Here is a 21,622-nt window from a genome sequence, read left to right as displayed (position 1 = left end):
AATGCATAACTCAAGAACAATGTGAGGTAGGATGTTCAAATTCACAGCATAATGCATGTACTAAAAATCTCAGATGAGTTGTATCTTGGTGACCTTGACCTCAAGGTAAAGGTCAAAGGAAATTTATGAGCATGGACAATAAGACCTATGTGTTATCTCAGTGATTCAGTGTTTGGAGAGTGACATGGGGGCGGGGTTTGTTGTGCCCGGCACCACTTGCTTACTTATGGAGCTTTATTCACATCCCTTAATAAAGGTTTTGGTCATTAGCAGTAGAAAATCTGTTGAAGTTTTTGCGTATATCTATCATACACTATAAAGTCTTACTCAGCAGCATTTAATGACTGGATATCAATGGGCATATTTTAACACAATTCCTGTCATAACACATTAGATCTTAAACTGATCTGAGGATGAAACCACAAATCCCAGATATTGCTGTGTCTGTCTGGATTAGTTAAGGTTAACTAATACCTTACCTGGATTTTTATGTTGGTAAAAATCAATTTGATCCATGTGCTTTGATATCAACAAAGAGCTGCTTCAAGCTCAGCAGTAGAAGACGAGTCAGAGAGGAACTCTGGGTTCGATCAAGAAAAACTCTGAGGGAGCTCTGTGTCTTTACGATGTCATTGAGAGCAAATATCCCTAATATGGTCATCTCACGCCCACAGCTCTGGCTGTGAGCACAGAAACTGCTCCCACATGCTGTTTGACTCTTTTGTTTGTAAAGAAACTAAAACAGCCTGTTTCAGACAATGGATGAATTAGCAAGACCCAGTATGACGTGAATGAGGATTATTTTGAAATGTGAGTCATGCATTGCTAATCTAGTAGAGTTCGTGGAGTCTATGGAGCAGGAAATGAGCGTAATAGTTGGAAATGCCACCTTTAAAAGAAAAATGAAAATTCTAAGAGAAAATGCAACACAGACAAACCTCCTGGTAGGTGTATCGTCCATCTACCAGGGTTGAGCTCGAGAGGCCGCTGTTGCCGGCAGCTGTCACGGCAAGTCGATGGCAGCACACAAGGGATCCCGTGATTAATTTGACGATCTCAAAATTTTTCTTCAAGTCCTGGATGATGCTCTGTGGGGAGACAGAGGAAAGGTTAACATAAAAACACTGTACAGATTATTCAGGTGTGCATGTCTGTGCGTTTCAGTGTGGCACCTTGTCTTGTTTCTGGTAGGTCTGCTTGATGAAAGAACGGGTGATCTCGTGCAGCTGACGGAGAGCAGGAACAACCCAAACTGCCTGTGGACTGCTCTGCTGAGAAGCCTGTCGAAACAAACGCGTACACATACATGCATATCAGATAACCATATCTGCACAGTCACAAAGCACATACAAACACAGAGGTCACCAATGACCTTTATGAATCACTTTTCATTTTATGTATCTGCTTCATCACAGATAAACTATTTTTGTTATGAAGAACTTTGTGAAAACAGCAGAAAAAAATAAAATAAAATCAGAGCCAGAGATTTAAACCAATGAAGTTAAAATCTACCACTTTTAACCCTCATCCTACTAACTGGGATACAGGTCTTTTTTTTTTGTCATATCTCCTAGGAGTGAGTGCGTGGGGTTTTTTTTGTTCCAGGTTTTTATGACATTGTCGATCAATTTCTCGGTAATGCTGCCACATCACTGTTTTCTGTTTCTGCTTTGATTAGTGCTTCTTAAAAAAACAAAATCATCAAAATCACCCATTTCCACCTATGTAGTTTTAATAAAAGGAAACATTTATTCAGTCCTAAATTAAGGTATCAAACAGTATCGGGGGGTGGGGGGGGGGGTGTTGCACTGCTGGGGAATGCTCTGGTCATACTGCTAAAAGGAGAGCTGTTACTGCTACATTGCAAGCTCCAATCTGAGCAAGAAATGTCCACCGCTGATGTGATAGTCCAATGCTCGGCTGGAAAATTCACTTAAAAAAGGCGTTACCTTTGCTCCCAAAAACACAGACAGTAAAGTAGCAACTGTTAGTTACTCCTGTCACATGCCAGCATGCCATGAGCACAGCATGAGGCAAACTATGTGCTATAACTGCCTGTAGTATGTGCTTAGCTAAAGCACATACTACAATTCAGCTGGAACGTGTTTCTGCCCCAAGTGGAGGAGTTTAAGTATCTTGGGGTTTGTTCACGAGTGAGGGGAGAGTGGAGTAAGAGATTGGCAGACAGACTGGTGGGGGTCTTGGCAGTGATGCAAACACTGTACTGATCTGTTGTGGTGAAGAGAGAGCTGAGCGTAAAAGGGAATCTGTTGAATTACTGGCTGACGAATGTTCCTAGCCTCCCCTTTTGGTCGCAAGCTCTGGGTACTGACTGAAAGAATAAGATCACAGATGCAAGCAGAGGATATTAGTTTCCTCTGAAGGGTGTCTGTGCTTGGCCTGAGAAACAGAGTGTAGAGTTCGGTAATTTGGGAGAAGGTCAGAGTAGAGTCGCCTCCTAGGTGTTGTGTTTTGGCCATGTAATGAAGGTCCCTGGCAGACCCAGGACATGCTGGAGAGATTACATCTCTGGGCTGGCTAATTGTGTGTTTATTTCAATTATTTTATACTGGGGTCAAGATGAAAGATTGTGTTGTATTTAGAAGATGAAACCAAATTATTTTTTACTTGAAATGACTGATAATCAAGTCCAAGCACTCTATAACAATGCAACACTAACTGGTAAGAATAGCTTACCCATTAGAACACGCACTGGGTACTTTGCTAGTGTAAAATATGCTGGTAGGATGAGGGTTAAAGTAAAAGGTCAAACATCAGAGAAATGCCTCATCTGGGTATCCATGGCTCTGATTAGATTCCTGGTTGCATAAATAAAGCATTTACACCAAAGCTGACCACTCATCCAGCAGATAAATCACTAATTTATTTCCACCAGCACCCAGGACAACACCAACACCACTGTGTAATCATTAGCGAGTGCCAAAGCCCGCTTAGTGAGGCAAGCAGATTAACATACACCTGGTTAAATGACCTGATGTTGCAATCATCTGTGAAATTATCAACCTGTGGCCAATGAAATCCCTTTGTGGTAAAACCCTTCTCCACGATTGAATGGCAGGACTGAAGCAGCAAGATTGGATACACATCAGTCAGTGGAAAAATAAATTATAATGGATACCTCTTTTAATTTGGCCAGAGAGTTAGATTTCTTCTTGCCCCAAGTGCCAATATGAAATGAGCTATGAGAGTCACTGCCTTTACTGTCCTCCTGAGTGAGGTGTTGGAGACATACATATCATTTGAGGTGGGATATTTGTATACAAATAACAAGCTTTCTAAGGATGATACAAATATATTTCTTCAACGTGTGGCGATAGTCAATCCAGCAGTCATTTTTAAATGCAGATATTATGAATGATGTCAAAAGAGGAAAAGCACAAGTAAAAGGTGAACTAGTTGGTCATGTTGGACACCCAACATGCACAGTACCAGCTTACTGATGCAGGGATGAATGACATGAATCACAACTAAAAAGGCATGATGAAGCAAAAATTCCACACACACTTGCACTTCATAACTTTATCGACCACATTTTATACATGCTTTGAATGTAGTTGATTTCAAGGATGTTGATCTGCACATTTAACCTCGTTTTTCTACTCATTTAGTATCCAATGATTACTTAAGACTTTATTGTAAAATTTTACTTTTGTTTCCTCAATTATAAAGTATTTATAATTCACTATAATGTAGTTATCACTTACAAGTTAGTATTTATCATTATACAGTATTTGTTAGAAATACAGAAGGCTTATGAGAACCCACTTTTAGTGCTCAATTAGAGTAGAAAAGCCCTATAAGTACCAGCTCATTTATACCAGTGTTTTACAATCTAGTTATTCACTGACTATATTAATAAATTCATTAATTATACAACCTGATTATACAGATGCCCACAGAGGCTGTTATAGAGGCTGATAAATACATGACATATACCTCCACTTGCTACTAGTGTACAGTCCTTTAAAAAGTATTTATTAAATACTTGTATTCTGTTTAGAAGTTTGAAATATGGGTGATGGAAAGAAAGACATATTATTTTACAACAATCCTCTATGTAAGAGAATGTTCCCCATTAAATTAAAAAAAAAAAATCAGTTTAATAAGATACTTTTGTGTAAATGTGAATATGAAGGAAAGAGGAACAGGAACAGTAAAAAGGGCGTAACTGGGTGACATCAGCCTCTGTCATGTGAAATTAAAAAAAAAAAAACCCAAACAAACTTAAAAATCAATTATTCCTGATAGATGGCCGCTTCTTTAAAAATTGTCACAGCAGGCAGAAAAATGTAGAGGACCTATATAGTGTTTCATTCAAACTGCTGAGCTGCAGTTTTAAGACACAGAACAAATGCTACCAGTTTTTTCTCCGTGTGAATACAAAATAAACAATAACTAGATCCACCTGTTGAGCAACAGCTCAGCATAATGCTAATCCACAACAAGAGCCCCACAAACAACAAAAACATATCACATCTGCCTCACCTTCTTAATGTCCTCAATGCATTTAATAATGTAACTGCGTTTCACCGTCTCCTTAACAGCATAGGCATCACTAAGAATCCCCAGGTGCTCCTCCAGCGCCTGCTGAACGAGACTGGTAGGCAGGGTGGGGAGGTGAGCCAGCTCCCACAGCACCTCCAGCACCTGAAGACACACAAAAACACAAGGCCTTTCTGACTCAAGGGAACATCCTCATATCGAAACCTTTCACTATATCGTCATCTGTTTTTCCAATTACTTTCGAATGAGCCTAGCTTTGGTATAAAGCCTAACACAAGCATAACGTACCTTTCCTGTTGCGGTTTCAGAGCGAGCTTCTCTGCCTATCCTCCCGATCAGACTGAGCAGCTTTTGTCTGACACGGTCACTCTCAACTTCCCAGCTCTGAATTACATGCAAATGTGTTATTACAAATATTATGCACACATGTGAAAACTACTTTTAAATAAAAATTTTATTTCTAATCAAAATCTCACATAGTGAGCACTGACCTTTTGTATGAGAACGAAAAGGTGGGTGAGCTGGTCAAAGCTGAACTTCACTGCAGCTGCAGCAATTATTGTATGAATATTTTCTATCACAGTTGATGATTGACCCGCCTAAAATGGCCACACAAAAATCAATACATCCACTGGATGGCAGTCACATTCTCACAAAAATGCACATCAGTTCGGTTTAGAAGACAAACCTGCTCAGGATGAATAATTAATATGTAATAAAACACACTTTGTTGAGCATGCCCTGGTTCTTACCTGTATTCTCCAGATCTTGGAGAGTTCGTCTAGAGACAGTTTGCTTCCCAGCAGCTCAATGATTCCCTTAATCCTCTCACAGTACTGAGCTTGATCAATGTTACCTGGAACAAGAAGCATTTAATGACTCGTGCATGCCCAGTCAAAGTTAAGACAGCCTGATTTGCCAATTTTTAGGTTTAAATTAATGTCAATGGTGACTATGTTTAACTATGTGTGTGTGTTTTGCAAAGGACTTATTTAAACTCTAGCTAGTGCTGTCTCAACATACTCGCTTACCTTCCAGTGCTATTGACAGGACAGAGTTCTCCACAAGCCAGTCCAGCAGTTTATCTGTGTCAATGGCGTTTTTCACTGACTTTGAAACTGTGCTCTCTTCTATTAACTTTGTCACCTGAGAGACAAATGTATAAAAATAGTCTGACATGAGCTCAGAAACAGTCAGAAAAAAAAAACTTGACAATTCAGGACCTTTTTGAGCTGACCTCTTTGAGGGAGTTCATCTTGGTGGAGAAGTGGGGCGTTTTGAGCATACGCAGCAGAGTATCCAGCCGCAGATCATCTACCACGGTAACCAGCTCTCTCTGGAACCTCATACACAACAGCTTGATGGCTGACAGCAGGTCTGGGATGCTCACCAGACGCTAGGGTTGAATGATATTTGACTGAGTCATAAGAAACTTGTGAAGTCTCAATCAAAGAACCATTTCCAGACTAATTTAGTTTCCTTGAACTCAGGACCAGGACTGTTTGCACTCACAGTAGTTTTCCTAAGCCGATTTATAGTCAGCATTCATATTATTTACTGTGATCTAGCAGGTGCTAGTCAAAGTCACTAGTTCTATATTCATTTGGAACACGTAATGAATATAGAACTTACCTCTTAGTTGTGCTTTACCGGGAAGCACAACTAAGAAGACAGTGAACACATTAATCTCTGGGGTTTTTTCAAATTACAGTGCATAAATTTATAAGAGGGTGCAAATGTAAAACACTACCTTATCTTTAAGGTCCTTCTCCTCCAGGTTTTGTACATATGTGATCATCTTGTGGATGACTGGATCCAGCATGGGCTAGGAAAAACAATATGAAACTTTGTTGAACCCTGTGTGGAAAATGGGCCACTGGAGCAGCGAAACAGTAAGAAGATACAGCAAATAAAGAATAGAATATAAATCAGAATGGTGCAGAAGTGTTGTGTGACAAACACAAATGATAACTTTATCACTGGAACCAAAATACTGAGACACAGACAGACAATGCAGATACAGACATACATTAGCAGCAGGGACACTTGCCAGCCAAAGACAGATCAAAAAACAATTAAAGGCCAGATTCTACAACTGTGTATGCGTGTGCATACATATTTGACCGTTTTTAGTGTTAGATGTTACAAGTCGGTGCTGTTTCACATATGCACTGCAGCTCTGAGCTTTTCTAGGCACTACACAGCAGAGGTGCACATGAGAACACAAATGTCCAACAGTCAGGCTAGACATTCACCGGTTTTTAACCTGTCAGCTCCCTGGTACAAAGTCTGCCTGATGTCAGAATGTGCTGATATGCAAATAGTAAAAAAAAAAAAAACTGTATTCACCAGCACACACAATGCTCAAGAAAAATGGGCATTATGTGTGCTGCCTTTCTCCAAGTAGCTCCCTGTGCCTAAAGCACACCAATTTGCATCAGTGCAAATGTGTCTAAAACCGATCATTTTCTGCTTGGTGCTACATGGGAGGAAAGACAATCGTGCACAAATATCCCGACCTGACTGTTTGACACTCCAATAGAAATCAGCTTAGGACATAGTCTTCATAGTCCAGTCTTCACTTCATCACATGCTTCAAGGGCTTAGACTTGGGTTTAAGGTAGAAATGGATTGTGAGCATCATTTAGTGTGTGTGTGTGTGTGTGTGTGTGTCAGGGACAGTAGCTAAGGTGGCTCACCTGGACAAGACTGGAGTTAAGGTATTCAGCACAAACTCCAAGAGGTTGGACCAGAGCAGATACATGCTGCATGGACAGAAGAAAAAGGAATAAATAATTCAGTCAGGAAAAACAAACTAACTTATGAATACTAGTTATGATATAACCAATTATCTTAAGACTTCTTCATTGAGTATTTTCCTATTTTCTGAAGCAGTGCCAGCAATCGTGGCACAGATATATGGTATGTGTGGGTGACACTTTTTATGACAGAACATCACTCTACCACATCCTCCTATTATAAAGTGTGTAGCCCAGAGATCAAACTTTGTTTCAACACGAGAGCATGTGAGCGAGAGGGAGAGGGAGCGACTGTTAACAGATGCGTGGATGAGTATCCAATACCAGAGCCCAGCTGTCATTTGTCATTCAGTGCTAAATCAAGAGAACTTAAGGAGTGGTTCCTGTGTTCCTGTCAGTTTTTTGACTGTCTCCCATCTCTGCCTTTGGCAAGTAGCTCCCTCTCCTTTACCTTCTTCCAACCTCACCCTTCTAACTTGACTTCCTCCTCAAAATACACAAATGAATGTGTCTCCCCTGGGAGCCAATAGAGAAGTGAGCACCACTCACCCCCCCCTCACTTTCACCGTTTCCTCCAACGTGCATGGAGTAGGTATCTAATAGCTTTCACACTCTGCTGAGCTCCCACTGCAACCATGGTCTGCAATGAGTCTTTGCCTTATTAATATGCTAATGGTTAGAGGGAGTGTGTGCACGCGCACTGAATTAATGGCCATGCACTGCTGAGGTTCCGGCAAGGTTCCCAGAAGGAAGCATCAGTACAAGGATGCCTCAGAACACATAAAACAACAGAGCATTTCAGCCATCACACAGCAGGAGGATGCAGGAGTGTGTTTGTGTGTAAGTGAATATTACAGAGTGGAAGAGACACAGACATTCAGCTCTGTGCAGCTGAGAGCATTGGGTTCAACCATGATGACCTTTTGCCTGTATAAACGGTCTCAAAGTATGTCTGCAGCACAGCACAGTGACTATTTTGTCACTCCTAAGAAACATCCGGACAAAGATGATAAGAAGACATTAAGGATGGTTATTCTTACAGCTATCTCAATTTCCTCAGTGTTGAGTTTCGCCTGGATGGCGGAGAATCCTCCCAGCTCTCCAAACTTCACAAAAAAGACAGAGAGAAAGGAAACATGAGGCAAGACTGATATAACTGTGGTATTTATTTTTGGAGACAATATCTGAGTGATAGTTCATTACTCACTCGATTCACCAAATCAACCAGCCAACCATGAGGCTCCTGAAAAAGATGACTGATTTCAGTAAATGTTTTCAGCAGAGATGCTGTAAATTCTCATAAGACATACGCATTAAGTTTTCACACAGCTGCTGTGTATCAGCCACACATGGTCTCTTGATCCTCTGCAACTCAGTTATGCAACACTGGGGATGAAGAATTGGTCTGAACCCTGAACACGACTATACAGCATAAAGAAAGGCTTTAAAAGAACGTGTGTACATAAATACTTGCCAGTACATCTGGATTAACTGGCACACCTACAATACAACACTCCGATAACGCTTCACAGGCGAATCAAGCATGCCTTACTTTCTGATAGGCATTGCTCGGAGAGACAGCAAACATGTTGGCCTCGTCCCCAAAAACTTCAGCCCAGTTCCTCTGACAGGCCTTCATCCGGTTCTTAAAATGGTACTCGTTGTCAGGATTAAGGGCCTGTACATAACAACAGTTACACAGCATAAATATATATTCCTCTCATATGCATGATTTTTAAAATAAATCTGCATTTCTCTTAGTAAAGCTGAACCAAACCTTTAACAGATGGCACTGAACCACCACACCACAGGCATCACATTTACAGTGGCCCATAAGATTTTGTATAAGGTGATTAAAGACTGGTTTAAAAAACAGTAAATGGGACACTGAAGCATCATAACAGGAGAGTTTTCTACCATTTCTGGACAACATTACTAAGTGAGACAACGCACCATGGTCAGCACCCCCATCAGGTTTACAGGTACAGGGTCCTGCTTGACCCTCTCTGCAACCAGCTCCACCAGCAGCATGAGCATGTTGTAGATTCCCTCGTGAATCTCTGTGCCCCACTTGTGTACTGCACTGCTAGTCAGCAGCTGGTGATGAACAAAGCAGGTAGATAGGAAGTAAATCAGGTATGCTAATTATTCACAGAAGCACTTAGAGTTCCATTTCTCTTTTGCTTACCTTTTTAAAGGCCTCTGGCATGCAACGATCCATAAACCGCTTGCAGTTCTCATCAGCGTCAGCAAGACCTGACAGAGAGGGATAAGCTGGACTCACACATCTAAACTTGGAGAGTAGTTTCATACTGAGTCATGCAACACAAGTGGCCAGAATAACAACATGTGAAAAACACCCGATGGTCCAAACAAAACATACCACCCACACGATAACGTAAATGTAGTTTACAGTCTTACCATGCCGGGCAAGGCAGGAGGAGGCTATGAGACATTTGCCCAGGGACTCCTCTCTCTTGTAAGGTATGGACCAGTGGTCAGTAAAGACTCGACTTTCCAGTTCATACAGGTTGGTGGTGGGAAACTCCATGCTTCCCCCAGAGCAGTTCCCATTCTCATCATTGTTCCTCTGTAACACACAGATGACATGACAAAATTATGACATAGAGCAGAGGGTGACAGCATTTCAGACAGCTTGTCCCAGTGTTTTACAATGACACTGCAAATGTCCTCTGTGTGATGCTAGGATAATACAAATGCCCTCTGGCAATGATAAAGTCAGACAGGATGATGCCCGATTCTGTCCCTCTCTCTGGGAGAGGAGCAATAGCAGTCATTTGGGAAGCGTGTGCTCTCCTCCATGATCTGCCCTTCATCTCTGTAATATTTTTATCCCTCTATTTCCTCCCAAGATGCTTTCAGAACAAATCAAGACAGGTGCTTGTTAGCAAGTACTTCGACAGCGATTAAGTCTAAAGAGTGGTGATGTGTAAGTCAGGGTGTGGGAGCCAGATAGTCAAGTTCAATGAATACCCTACCAAATGACATGACACTGTCTTGTTAGCAGTATGATGCTGTCATGCCTGAGCAGTTAATAAAAAGAGAGTAAAGAGAGTTCAGGCTCAGCTGGAATAAGGACACAAAGTAGGCAGTGACAGTAAAGCCTAGAAGTCTGTGTAATGAAAGAGTTAAAAGCACACAGAAGTAAATTATTTATGCCATAAACTTGTTTACATATTCATGAGGCTGTGTGTATATTTATGATTAACCTTCACTGCCTCTTCCTATCAAACAGCACTATCCAGCAAATTCATTCAATGCCTAAGCATGGCATAAACTAACAGTATGTCTGCACTTTAACTGAACCATTTAATAAAGCTTGACCTGCTGTGTTGCATGGGAAATTATGTTAACCTACAACTGAGCACCAGGATTCGGCTCCCACTACATTATGGATGAAACAAACTATTAGAGAACATTTTGCCTGTGGGAGTGACACAGTATAAATATTAATTAATGGTACAGCAAAATATAGTTAGGCCAATTTTAACTACATCTCCACATATTAGCATAAACAGTGGTCAGTACATGTCTTACTGTGCTGCATATCAATGTATATGAGAAAGCATTATTAGTCAATCACAGCATAGAGAAGAGGAGGAAACAAAAGGAAGGATAAAGCAACTGAGGGGCATCATATTTCATCTCTTCCCTTTCTAAGAAAATTAGATATGACAGATAGATGAGAGGAAGAAAAGCCGGAGCAAGACTAAACTAATACAGATCTCTGGAAACACCAAGTTCAAAGAACAGAATTGGCAGAATTACCCAACCACAACTCAATGCCGTGTTTCAAACAAGTACAATAGAGGGAAAACCGCAAATCACCATGAAACATGCACTAAGCTACAACACTTTTGTTGCTTCAAGACTCAAAGGCTTTACAGGGAAAGGTTGAAAAGCACTGCATGCTTGTGTGTGGCTGGGCTGGGCTGGACAACGAGGTAACTCAGTGCCACTGTTACTATGCACCCACAATCCTCCCTGGGATCCCCTGCAAAAACTGCAAAGTGTTTGTGTGTGTCAGGGAGGCTGTAGGGCTATATTTAGAAGCATGACATACGGCCATAGACCTATGACAGCAAACAAGGGAAGAGGGGAAATATAGCTCTTTTCACCTTTGGGTTATTCTGTATAACTTGAAATTTTTTGCAGGAGTAAGTCTGGTTTATTTTGTGGAAGCATGACAAATAGGCTTTACATAAATATTCTTCAGAACATACATACATATACTGTACACATACACACACACACATATATACATACATATACATATATATATATATTTTTTTTTTTTTTTTTTCTCAGTTTCAGAAAATAAGCAAACACTAAAATCTAAGGAGGAGTTCCTTGGTGCCAAATTAATCTGTAACATCATTATTAGCATGTTTCTAAACACAGGCTTATTATTTACATTGATATGTAGGTGTGCTCCATTTTCTACACACTGTGTATGCCAAGTGTTGTTTATATTACACTTACTAAAATAGTCTGCAATAAACCACCGCAGTGATAACAGGGGAAGAAGAGAAAACAGATGTAAACAGGAATAGACCGTGTGTACTTACTTTGCTGACCCACAATTACAGTAACTCACTCCCATCAATGGGACACAACATGTGGCTGTCAAATCTGAATCAATAACCTCACAGATTAAAGAAATTGTCGTTTTTTGGTAGTATCTACCAAGTTTTTAGAAATCTAGAAAAGCAACAGGTTTGAGGTTAGGACGTTGAAGGGAAACATTTTTATTTTTCAAGGTGACAATTAAAGCAATCCTATTGTGACTGGCCTTTGCGGTTTACTATTACAACACATAAGCACCGGGAATTACAACAAAGTGACAGGACCTGTAAGTAAGAACCAGTGACTGGCGTTTTTAGTCATCAACCACAACGTTCCTTACTGACTCACACACGCACACACAATATTTAAGAATGAACATTAAGTGAGGCAAAAACAGACACTGATGATCGCTGATATTATGAATGGAAAAATTATTTTAAAAAATGACCATATATGCTTAAAAAAAGAAATTGCGAAACCGGTTCGAGTGGACTGCAATCCCGACGGGAGCTGATCACAGATAGCCGTTCAGCTAACACATGCAAATCAGACATAACCGATCAAACTGGCTGCCTACAGGCTGACTGATAGAGCTATTTCCCAGCTAACAGAGGTCCCAGCTGAAATCTGTCTCTGCAGTCCCCCAGAGTGATGCCTCTGTGCTCCTACCCTCGGTGCTCTAACTGGCGCGTTTAACTCTCAACATAATTAGCTAGCCTGCTACAAGCTAATTATGTTAGCTTTTAAGTTCAGAATAGGCTTTTGGCTCCATTTTTACAGTAGTGAAGCTTAATAATAGCAGATAACTATTTTGCCCTCCCAGATAGTACTGAACAGAATTTCACCTCCCGCTCTGACAGCTCGCGTTAGCCGCATGTAGCATTGAAGCTGCTAAGTTTAGCTAGTTAAATGGGCGAGCCCAATCTTTCTTGCAAGTGGCAGTTAGCTATGTTCCCTTCCCTTGCTCCTACATTTCATGTTTGCTGTAACTGCAGGTTGCGCTTACCTCGCTATCCACTACATCGTGGTATGCTGGTGGGGGATCAAACCCTACCGTTCCAGTCCGCCCGCTGTTTTCCCCCTCTCCACTCGAACCCAAGCCGGGGGCAGGCCCACTCTCCATCGGCTCATATCCATACCCGAGTCCGGGGCTTTCGTTCGTCAGGAGCGCCACTGCCTCGTTGATGTCGTTCTTAGCCAGCCGGAGCGCTTTTCGTATTACGTCGGGGTCTGGGAAACCCATGCAGAGGAGCGTCGTTATGTGCTGCTCCTCTTCGGTCTCCATTTTTGGGGTGTCTCCGTCTAGCAGACTAGTAATAACGGGGTTTTCGGCACAGCACTGTAGCTGTGCACGCCGCCATGTTTACAGTCCGCTGCTACTAGCCTGTCACGATCTGCTTCCCTCACAACAGCGCCGACACAGGTGTTACGGCGACTTCTGCACGCCGAGCACCGCATGCTTCTCGCGGGTGCGTGCACAGCGAAACGAAAGTCATTTTTATTTTGTGATCCACGCACAGCCCAATTTGATCTATAACTATTGCTTAATAAATTATTAAAAAACAAATCCGAACTGACCCCTTTTCCTTTCATGTAAAATGTAAGTGTATTCTGGAAACGTTCATGTTATAAATTTCCATTTATAACATTTACATTTACTGATGTGATTATATATATATGATGAAAATGAGTATTGCATCCAGGCTGTGATCAGCTGACATGTGCTCCTGCTGCAGCTGCCCTGAGCTTTACTGCTCTTACTGGATGAAGTAAATGAAACAAGATGTAACCCAGTATTTCACAAGCTAACTTGGCTGATTTCCATCCCCTACACTGACAGTATACTGTTTATACTGTCTTTATACTGGACAGTAACCAGTTGAATCCAGTAAATGAATCTAAGCATCATCAGCTTAAATTCAAACTCATCTCTGTCACTCTTCATGTAATCTGTGACCATGAACACCACAGCTGCTGTGCACCAGTCCAACAAAGAGCTTTCCTGTAAATTCACCATAGTACAGCAAGCTAACCTGTTTATCCTTTGCATAACACATAGTATACCTCAGTTTGTTTTGCAGGACATTTCACAATATGGAAAAAAAAACATAACTTCACATCATATATCTGATTTTAAAAATGAGGACATTACACATAAGCTATATATTCACAGGGTATCAAACATCACTGAGTAGTCCTTACCTTTAAATCTAACCTCTCTTCTTCCTCTACTGTCTTCTTTCTTACATCTTAATGCATCTCTGAGTGAATTTATCTCTTATTCTGGGAAACAGCAGGTGTACCTTTAGCTAGCAGACACACTGTGTGACACACTGCACACAGACAGTTTGTGTGTTTGCTGATATTTGTTGAGCTGATAGAAACGTTGCATTTGAAATCATTTATCAGAAAAATAAATACTCAAGTAAATTACAGATACCTGAAAATTCTACTTAAGTACAGTAATGAAATATTTCTACTTTGCTACTTGCCACCTCTGTGTAAGGTCTCCCATTTTCATTAGAAAAAAGTTGCCCCCACCCCGAAAAAAAGTAACACTCTCAAAATTTTGATCTACCATGGATATTTTCACAAGTAATACATTTTCTTCTATTTTATTTCCCCTGATGTTTTTTTCTGATGGTGATGGGCTATAGGCCAGTTTACAAAGTATCTAGAAAATACAACTCTGTAGTTTCATTGTCAGTAGAAAATATGTGCAGATAAAACCATGTTTCCTGAATTTTATTGCCACTAAGAAATCTGCTTCTTTTTTCTTTCTTTCTTTTTTTTTTAAAATTGCAAATAGGATGAATATTACACTGAAGTGAATGGGCAACAATGCCAATATCGGAATAAAACTGGTTAGGTATCTATCTGAAACATACGAACAATTAACTTTGGAGCTTTTTTTTTTTTTTTTTTTTTTTTTTTAGAGAAAATTAAAACTCTAAACCATCAAGCTCAGTTTTTATTTAGCTTTATACAGCACAATGCTTTCACACCTTTAACATCACAAATATCTGCCATAATTAAAATGAAAGCAACCACAAACTAGAAATGATTATTTTTAACTTGTAGATAAATTATTGGAATATCAGTTTTTGCATTTCTGCACAAAATCTGTAATTATTCTGACAGCAAACTGCAGCCTCGTGAACAACAAAACTTCTTCTTTATTAATATTTAACTGGATATTTAGATATGAACTTAAAGGTAACGCGTGTAACTGAGATGCAAACAGGTGCGCCACCAAAAACTAAACCCGACTACTTTTACATGCGTATTTGTGCAATTTTAAAACTGCAGGTGATGCCGTAGTAACGTTTACCGGTGAAGGGCGTGGCTTTGACATAATGCACGCGAGTGGGAACGGCGGGCGGGTGTCACGTGAACACTCGGCTCATGTGACAGGGGTCAATCAAAACAGGAACAAAATGGCAGCAACTGGCGACGAAGCCGCTGCCATGGACAGCATCTCCAGGGCACCATCGGCTTATTCGGCAGCCCTGAATCCGGCCGCGAGCGGTAGCGGGCACGCAGAAGGCCCGGAGGATGCAGCGGAAAGCCAGGCGGCCGCTCCGAAGAGGCACGGCACAAACAGTAAGTATTGGTTTCTTTGCACTTCCCTAGCTAATGCTAATATAGCACACAGTAATCCAATTATTTAGCTTCTTTTTTTTTTTTTTTTTAACGGGAGCTGCATTATCTGCCATAAATGACATCCTTCTTCCTTCTGTAACTTTATTATATTTGCCGTCATTCCTTTTTACGTTGTGGTCACCTTTAAGTTTTTAAACTGGTTGAGCCGCGCTATGTTCATGTTGCTCCGTTGTGTTTAGGCGATGGTGGTGTAGAGACAGCAGAGGAGGCTGTGGAGCCTGCTGAGCCCGATATCAACGAGTTGTGCACCGATATGTTTGAAAAAATGGCCATCTTCCTGCAGGGAGAACTAACAGGTCCCTATTTTTATTTTTTTTTTAACATATTGTAAACGCTCTCTTTTTCTTTTCAAAGCATGAAACAATTGTCTTTTTAAATGTCTAAGCAGCAGGACCAGTTGCTGATGTTCTTTGCTGCTCATCTTCATTCTTTTACGTTTTCTCACTGTTCTCCCAATTTTCCGATTGTCTCAGCCACTTGTGAGGATTACAGTCTATTGGAGAACATGAACAAGATTACTAGCTTAAAGTATATGGAAATGAAGGACATCAGCATTAACATCAGTCGTAATCTGCAGGATCTCAACAACAAGTGTGAGTACAAAAAAAAAAAAATATGAAAAACGAGCCCCATTGTTGTGGTTTATTACTGGTTCTTATACTGCTGTACTACAATGTCAAGAAGGCTTGTCTTGTGTGGGTTTTCTTTAGATGCAAGTTTACAGCCCTACTTGGACCAGATCAATCAGATTGAGGAGCAAGTATCTGCACTTGAACAAGCTGCTTACAAACTGGATGCATACTCCAAGAAACTGGGTAAGATGCTTGATGAACAGAGGTGTGTGTGTGTGTGTGTGTGTGTGTGTGTGTGTGTGTGTGTGTGTGTGTTCTGCCCAAAGAACAATATAACTAATAATAGCACCAAAGTTAAAGCTGTTATAAGAGCAGAGACACGTGGCAATGGAAAAATAATTAAAATTGACATCAACATCTAAACACATTTATTTATTATTAATTTTGATATTTGACTGGTGAACCTAAAGAAAAAAAATCCCATTGACATTAAAGTTAATTTATATAAATCTTCAAATTAACTGCCCAAAAATCTCCCTGGAGGGATCTGGCTGCAAAGTGATGAGACTTTCTTTTACAAGGATTGCACTCAAGTCTGCTGAAATTCAGCATTAAGGGTTATAAATGAATAAGTACAAGTTTAATTTTTAAAATGCATCTTAACTCAGTCCTGTTCATAACGTTATCTAATTCCACAGTACTGTACTCTGTTACTTTGCCACGTCTGAACATATTTCTTTACTGTGCCACTGAGAGCACAGTCTAGGTGACCGTATCGGTCTGTACAGTATAGGCTTTCTGTATGTGCTGGATGTTATCTTTTTATTTACTATTTATAGTACAGTCAAATAATAGTAAGTAAAGCCATACCCAGCAGCTCACATGCCGATAGATGGTGCTGTGTCATCAAAAACAATACCTGACGTAAACGTTTGAACATTAAAGCCGAACATTATTTGATTGTGCCATATTTGGACATTGTATTTTGTTTCTATAGAGTGAGCAGTCATCTCTTTCTTTATCTTTTATAGAGGCTAGATTTAAAAAACTGGAGAAGCGATGAGGGGGAAGAGGCGGCAGACTGAGAATTGTGGTGCCTTCTCTTTCACCCTGCCTTGCATTCTGTTCTCCCTGCCAGCGGAGCCAGGACCTGCAGGGAGGATTTGAACTGAGACTGAAACAACAAACAGTCAGAGACACTTTGACATGTAGAAAATACGAAGGAGGAAGCAGCTGAATGCACATGAGTTAGTAATGCAGTATTTGGCTTAGATTTGACTCCAATATCACCAATATCACGCAGCCAGGGTATACATCATATACCCACATTTCCAGAGGTTTCTTTCTTCTTCTTTTTTTAATGTAGAATAAAAACTAAATAGACAGCCTATAATAACAGAGATGGAATGAGGAGGATATACTACTAATCTAATAGGAATTCAGTGGAGTATATAACAACACCAGTTTTGCGCGTAGGTAATTTACATGGCAAAGCATGCTCACAGATGTGTTGTAATCATGTCTCTGAATCCTGGTCTCTTTTCCTGGAAATTTTCAGACACTGACCTCTTAAAGTTCCACTTCAGCAGTACTGACCTGAAATTTACAGTGTGGAAAATGTTAGTACACATTTACTAAAAACCTAAATGTTAGCAATGACTGTGTAGAGGTCAGCTGATAATGATGACACTGTGTCTGAGTGAATATTTGTCTGCAGGTTATAAAGACATTTGATATGAATGGCTTATTTCATGATGTTTTTCTGGCAATGCTGAAAACTGAATTTTTTTTTTTGAATAAATTATAATGTGCATATCATTACTTGTTTGTTTCCATAACACTTTCCCCACCAGAGTACTTACTAGCCTCTGTAAGCTGATATTCACTAATCATTTAAGGCCCCTTAGAATATTTTGTATTATGAAAATTATATAAATAACAGAGCTTTTGTTTCATACTACTGTAAAAGGTGAAAATGCAAGTTTTTCAGTGAAACAGCTATTGACAGCAGATGGCAGACTTGTACCATGATAGCGACCTAAACTGATACATTGTTGACATATCAGATATACTATACTGTAACTCTGGAAAAATTGACCCACTGTTGATGGAGGTTTGAGTCACAACCTTCTCAAAAGAGGAAAAAACTTTGGGAAGACCGAGGCCCACAGAGGGAAATGAGTGACACACACTTGATAATTAAAAGGAAAGGATGAATGCGTGACTGAAGATGTGTGTGATGCCCTCTGCTTCCTTTGTTTCCTCTTTTAAATTAGCTCTCCCACAGCAGAACAGAGCCATGCTTGCCACAGGCAACAGATTATCTAAACTGATAGGACCTCCCTCCCGCGTCTGTGTGTTGCTTCATGCACACATGCATGTGTGTGTGTTTGTGTAAGGCCTAATCTAAAACAGGTCTCTGTCATTAGTCCAGTTGAGGCCCTGGCACAGAGGGAGCCCATTATTCATACTGTAACTTTATTTGCTGTTGCACTGTGATTCTTCCATCCCTCCCTTTCCCTGCCTTCTTCCAGGACCCTGGAGCATAAATTCACCTCCCCTCCCAAAGGCTCTCAAATCAGGTCTATTAAATGATTTTGGGCTGTTTTCTGAAAGCTAACTGTGAGTACCAGCAGGCAGTCAAGCATAGAAGAGAAGGTAACATACTAATCATGAGCCTTTCTTATATCATTGAGCTTGTGTGGCGCAACCAGTTAACTGTAATGTAAAGGAATGAAGAAACCTTTATATCACATTAATATTTTGCAGAGAAAGTGATGTTATTTTAAGGTGTTGCCTTAGGAAGCAGTAAAACAAAAGAAATACATGTCATGTCTGTGCTTGAGTTAATATAGTCATGATGACATAGCAAATTCTTTATCATTGGTTATCTTCTTTTAGCCATATTTCCATTTGAGCCTCAATAAGGAAAGTTTTCCCAAGATCATCTGGGTGTGGCAAACCTGAAGCTGCATTTGGCATATTTGCCAATTATATGAACAACTGGGTGAATATGTAAGAATTTCATACTTGTGATAACTGAATTTATAATAATTCACATCTTTGTGGACATCTAAATATGCATCCGTGCAATCTTGAGAGCTAGAAAAACAAGGCAACTGGATGACTTTAGGTTTGTAAAGATGTTTCTCCTCTCAAAGAGGCATCTGGTCCTATTTTACTGTGTGATGACTCACATGATCAATAGTGGGTCAGTGATGTTCAGGACCACCTCTATGGTTTAATTACCTGTGATTCTCCACCAGTTCTTTTAGAACTTAAGAACCCTCTCGGATGAGAGATGAAACGTCTTCGTAAACCTAAAGAAGTCCAGTTGCCTTCTTTTTCAAGCACTCAAGACTACTGTGACCCGAATGAGAACCTGATGTTTTGGTCACTTTTGAATGTTGGTGGTGCTTTCACACTCGTGGTAGCATGAGACGGACTCTACAACCCACACAAGTGGCTCAGGTAGTGCAGCTCATCCAGGATGGCACATCAATGCGAGCTGTGGCAAGAAGGTTTGCTGTGTCTGTCAGCGTAGTGTCCAGAGGCTGGAGGCGCTACCAGGAGACAGGGCAGTACATCAGGAGACGTGGAGGAGGCTGTAGGAGGGGAACAACCCAGCAGCAGGACCGCTACCTCCGCCTTTGTGCAAGGAGGAACAGGAGGAGCACTGCCAGAGCCCTGCAAAATGACCTCCAGCAGGCCACAAATGTACATGTGTCTGCATAAACAGTTAGAAACCAACTCCATGAGGATGGTATGAGGGCCTGACATCCACAGATGGGGGTTGTGCTCACAGCCCAACACCGTGCAGGACACTTGGCATTTGCCAGAGAACACCAGGATTGGCAAATTCACCACTGGCGCCCTGTGCTCTTCACAGATGAAAGCAGGTTCACACTGAGCACATGTGACAGAGTCTGGAGACGCCGTGGAGAGCGATCTGCTGCCTGCAACATCCTTCAGCATGACCGGTTTGGCAGTGGGTCAGTAATGGTGTGGGGTGGCATTTCTTTGGAGGGCCGCACAGCCCTCCATGTGCTCGCCAGAGGTAGCATGACTGCCATTAGGTACCGGGATGAGATCCTCAGACCCCTTGTGAGACCATATGCTGGTGCGGTTGGCCCTGGGTTCCTCCTAATGCAGGACAATGCTAGACCTCATGTGGCTGGAGTGTGTCAGCAGTTCCTGCAAGATGAAGGCACTGAAGCTATGGACTGGCCCGCCTGTTCCCCAGACCTGAATCCGATTGAGCACATCTGGGACATCATGTCCCGCTCCATCCAACAACGTCACATTGCACCACAGACTGTCCAGGAGTTGGCGGATGCTCTGGTCCAGGTCTGGGATGAGATCCCTCAGGAGACCAATCTGCCACCTCATCAGGAGCATGCCCAGGCGTTGTAGGGAGGTCATACAGGCACGTGGAGGCCACACACAATACTGAGCCTCATTTTGACTTGTTTTAAGGACATTACATCAAAGTTGGATCAGCCTGTAGTGTGTTTTTCCACTTTAATTTTGTGTGTGACTCCAAATCCAGGCCTCCATTGGTTAATAAATTTGATTTCCATTGATGTTTTTTGTGTGATTTTGTTGTCAGCACATTCATCTTTGTACAAAACAAAGTATTCAATGAGAATATTTCATTCATTCAGATCTAGGATGTGTTATTTGAGTGTTCCCTTTATTTTTTTGAGCAGTGTATTTAGTTTGGGAGAGTAGTCTACTGTATATGCAGTGTAACTTATGGAACATAGTGGTCAGCATAACAACAGATAATCTTTAAAAGAATAGATTTAAATGATGGGAAATGCACATGCATGCATGCAGCTCATGCATGCATGCATGCACATGCATGCATTAGTTGCAGAGTTATAGGACTACATTGATAACATACCCACATTATCAGTCTGCTAAATATAACACAACAGCCAGCAAGTGGTTAGCTTATAAAGAATAAATAATAACATCAAAGAATAACATCAAAGACAAAAAAGCAAGCCTGGCTTGTCCAAAGGTAACAAAATTTACCTGTAAGCAGTTCCACTACTCATAAAATAACAATCAGTCTGAATGAGATCACTCCATCTGAGTAGTAGCCCTGCTTTTAACCCTGCATTACACCACAATTGGCTGTTTTTACACCTTTAAATAAGTCTAATAAGTCAGCGTTACTTCAGGCAGGCCATCAAGTCACACTGAGTCCAATCCTGGCAGGTCAGCTGATCTCAGTCCCAGTTTAAATCAACTCGTTGTTCAGCTGATACCCTTATACTCATCCAATTTGCAAATCTCACAGTGACTTCCAGCTCATGCTGTGTAGCTTTGCAGCTGAGTATCAAGAGGCAGGGAAGACAATTAGCACCTTCAAGTGTGAGGCCATAGTTCTCAGCCGGAAAAGGTTGAGATGACTCCGGGGTTGGTGAAGAGTAGCTGCTCCAAATAAAGGAAAAGTACCTCTGGATCTTGTTTCACATGTGAGAGTGGAGTGGGAAACTGACAGAAAGA

General features: G+C 41.0%; 2 protein-coding genes across 3 annotated transcripts in view; one reads left to right on the top strand and one right to left on the bottom strand.

Moving 5' to 3' along the window:
• usp24 (ubiquitin specific peptidase 24) overlaps window positions 1–13,260 on the bottom strand; it is a 32,569-nt gene extending 19,309 nt beyond the window's left edge. For both annotated transcript variants that reach the window (XM_030726921.1, XM_030726922.1), the window contains exons 1-17: window positions 12,877–13,260; window positions 9,705–9,873; window positions 9,472–9,539; window positions 9,237–9,380; window positions 8,836–8,961; window positions 8,491–8,526; window positions 8,324–8,389; window positions 7,224–7,289; window positions 6,275–6,349; window positions 5,762–5,920; window positions 5,556–5,670; window positions 5,277–5,380; window positions 5,016–5,123; window positions 4,813–4,908; window positions 4,507–4,668; window positions 1,173–1,280; window positions 939–1,088 (exon numbers count right to left, since the gene is read on the bottom strand). In XM_030726921.1, coding sequence (XP_030582781.1) covers window positions 939–1,088; window positions 1,173–1,280; window positions 4,507–4,668; window positions 4,813–4,908; window positions 5,016–5,123; window positions 5,277–5,380; window positions 5,556–5,670; window positions 5,762–5,920; window positions 6,275–6,349; window positions 7,224–7,289; window positions 8,324–8,389; window positions 8,491–8,526; window positions 8,836–8,961; window positions 9,237–9,380; window positions 9,472–9,539; window positions 9,705–9,873; window positions 12,877–13,155 — 2,031 coding nt within the window. In that variant the 5' untranslated portion in view covers window positions 13,156–13,260. The remainder of the gene's footprint in view (window positions 1–938; window positions 1,089–1,172; window positions 1,281–4,506; window positions 4,669–4,812; window positions 4,909–5,015; window positions 5,124–5,276; window positions 5,381–5,555; window positions 5,671–5,761; window positions 5,921–6,274; window positions 6,350–7,223; window positions 7,290–8,323; window positions 8,390–8,490; window positions 8,527–8,835; window positions 8,962–9,236; window positions 9,381–9,471; window positions 9,540–9,704; window positions 9,874–12,876) is intronic.
• Window positions 13,261–15,276: 2,016 nt separating this feature from the next.
• Window positions 15,277–17,926, top strand: bloc1s2 (biogenesis of lysosomal organelles complex-1, subunit 2). The gene is made up of 5 exons (XM_030727515.1): window positions 15,277–15,473; window positions 15,713–15,829; window positions 16,007–16,126; window positions 16,244–16,348; window positions 17,137–17,926. The coding sequence occupies exons 1-5, from the start codon at window positions 15,308–15,310 to the stop codon at window positions 17,166–17,168; spliced, it is 540 nt and encodes a 179-aa protein (XP_030583375.1). The 5' UTR covers window positions 15,277–15,307; the 3' UTR covers window positions 17,169–17,926.
• The last annotated feature ends 3,696 nt before the right edge of the window (window positions 17,927–21,622 follow it).

This window comes from Archocentrus centrarchus, chromosome 4 (genome assembly GCF_007364275.1).
Source record: "Archocentrus centrarchus isolate MPI-CPG fArcCen1 chromosome 4, fArcCen1, whole genome shotgun sequence".
Lineage (NCBI taxonomy): Eukaryota > Metazoa > Chordata > Actinopteri > Cichliformes > Cichlidae > Archocentrus > Archocentrus centrarchus.
The sequence above is the reverse complement of the archived record's forward strand: the minus strand, read 5'-3'. Positions and strand labels throughout refer to the sequence as shown.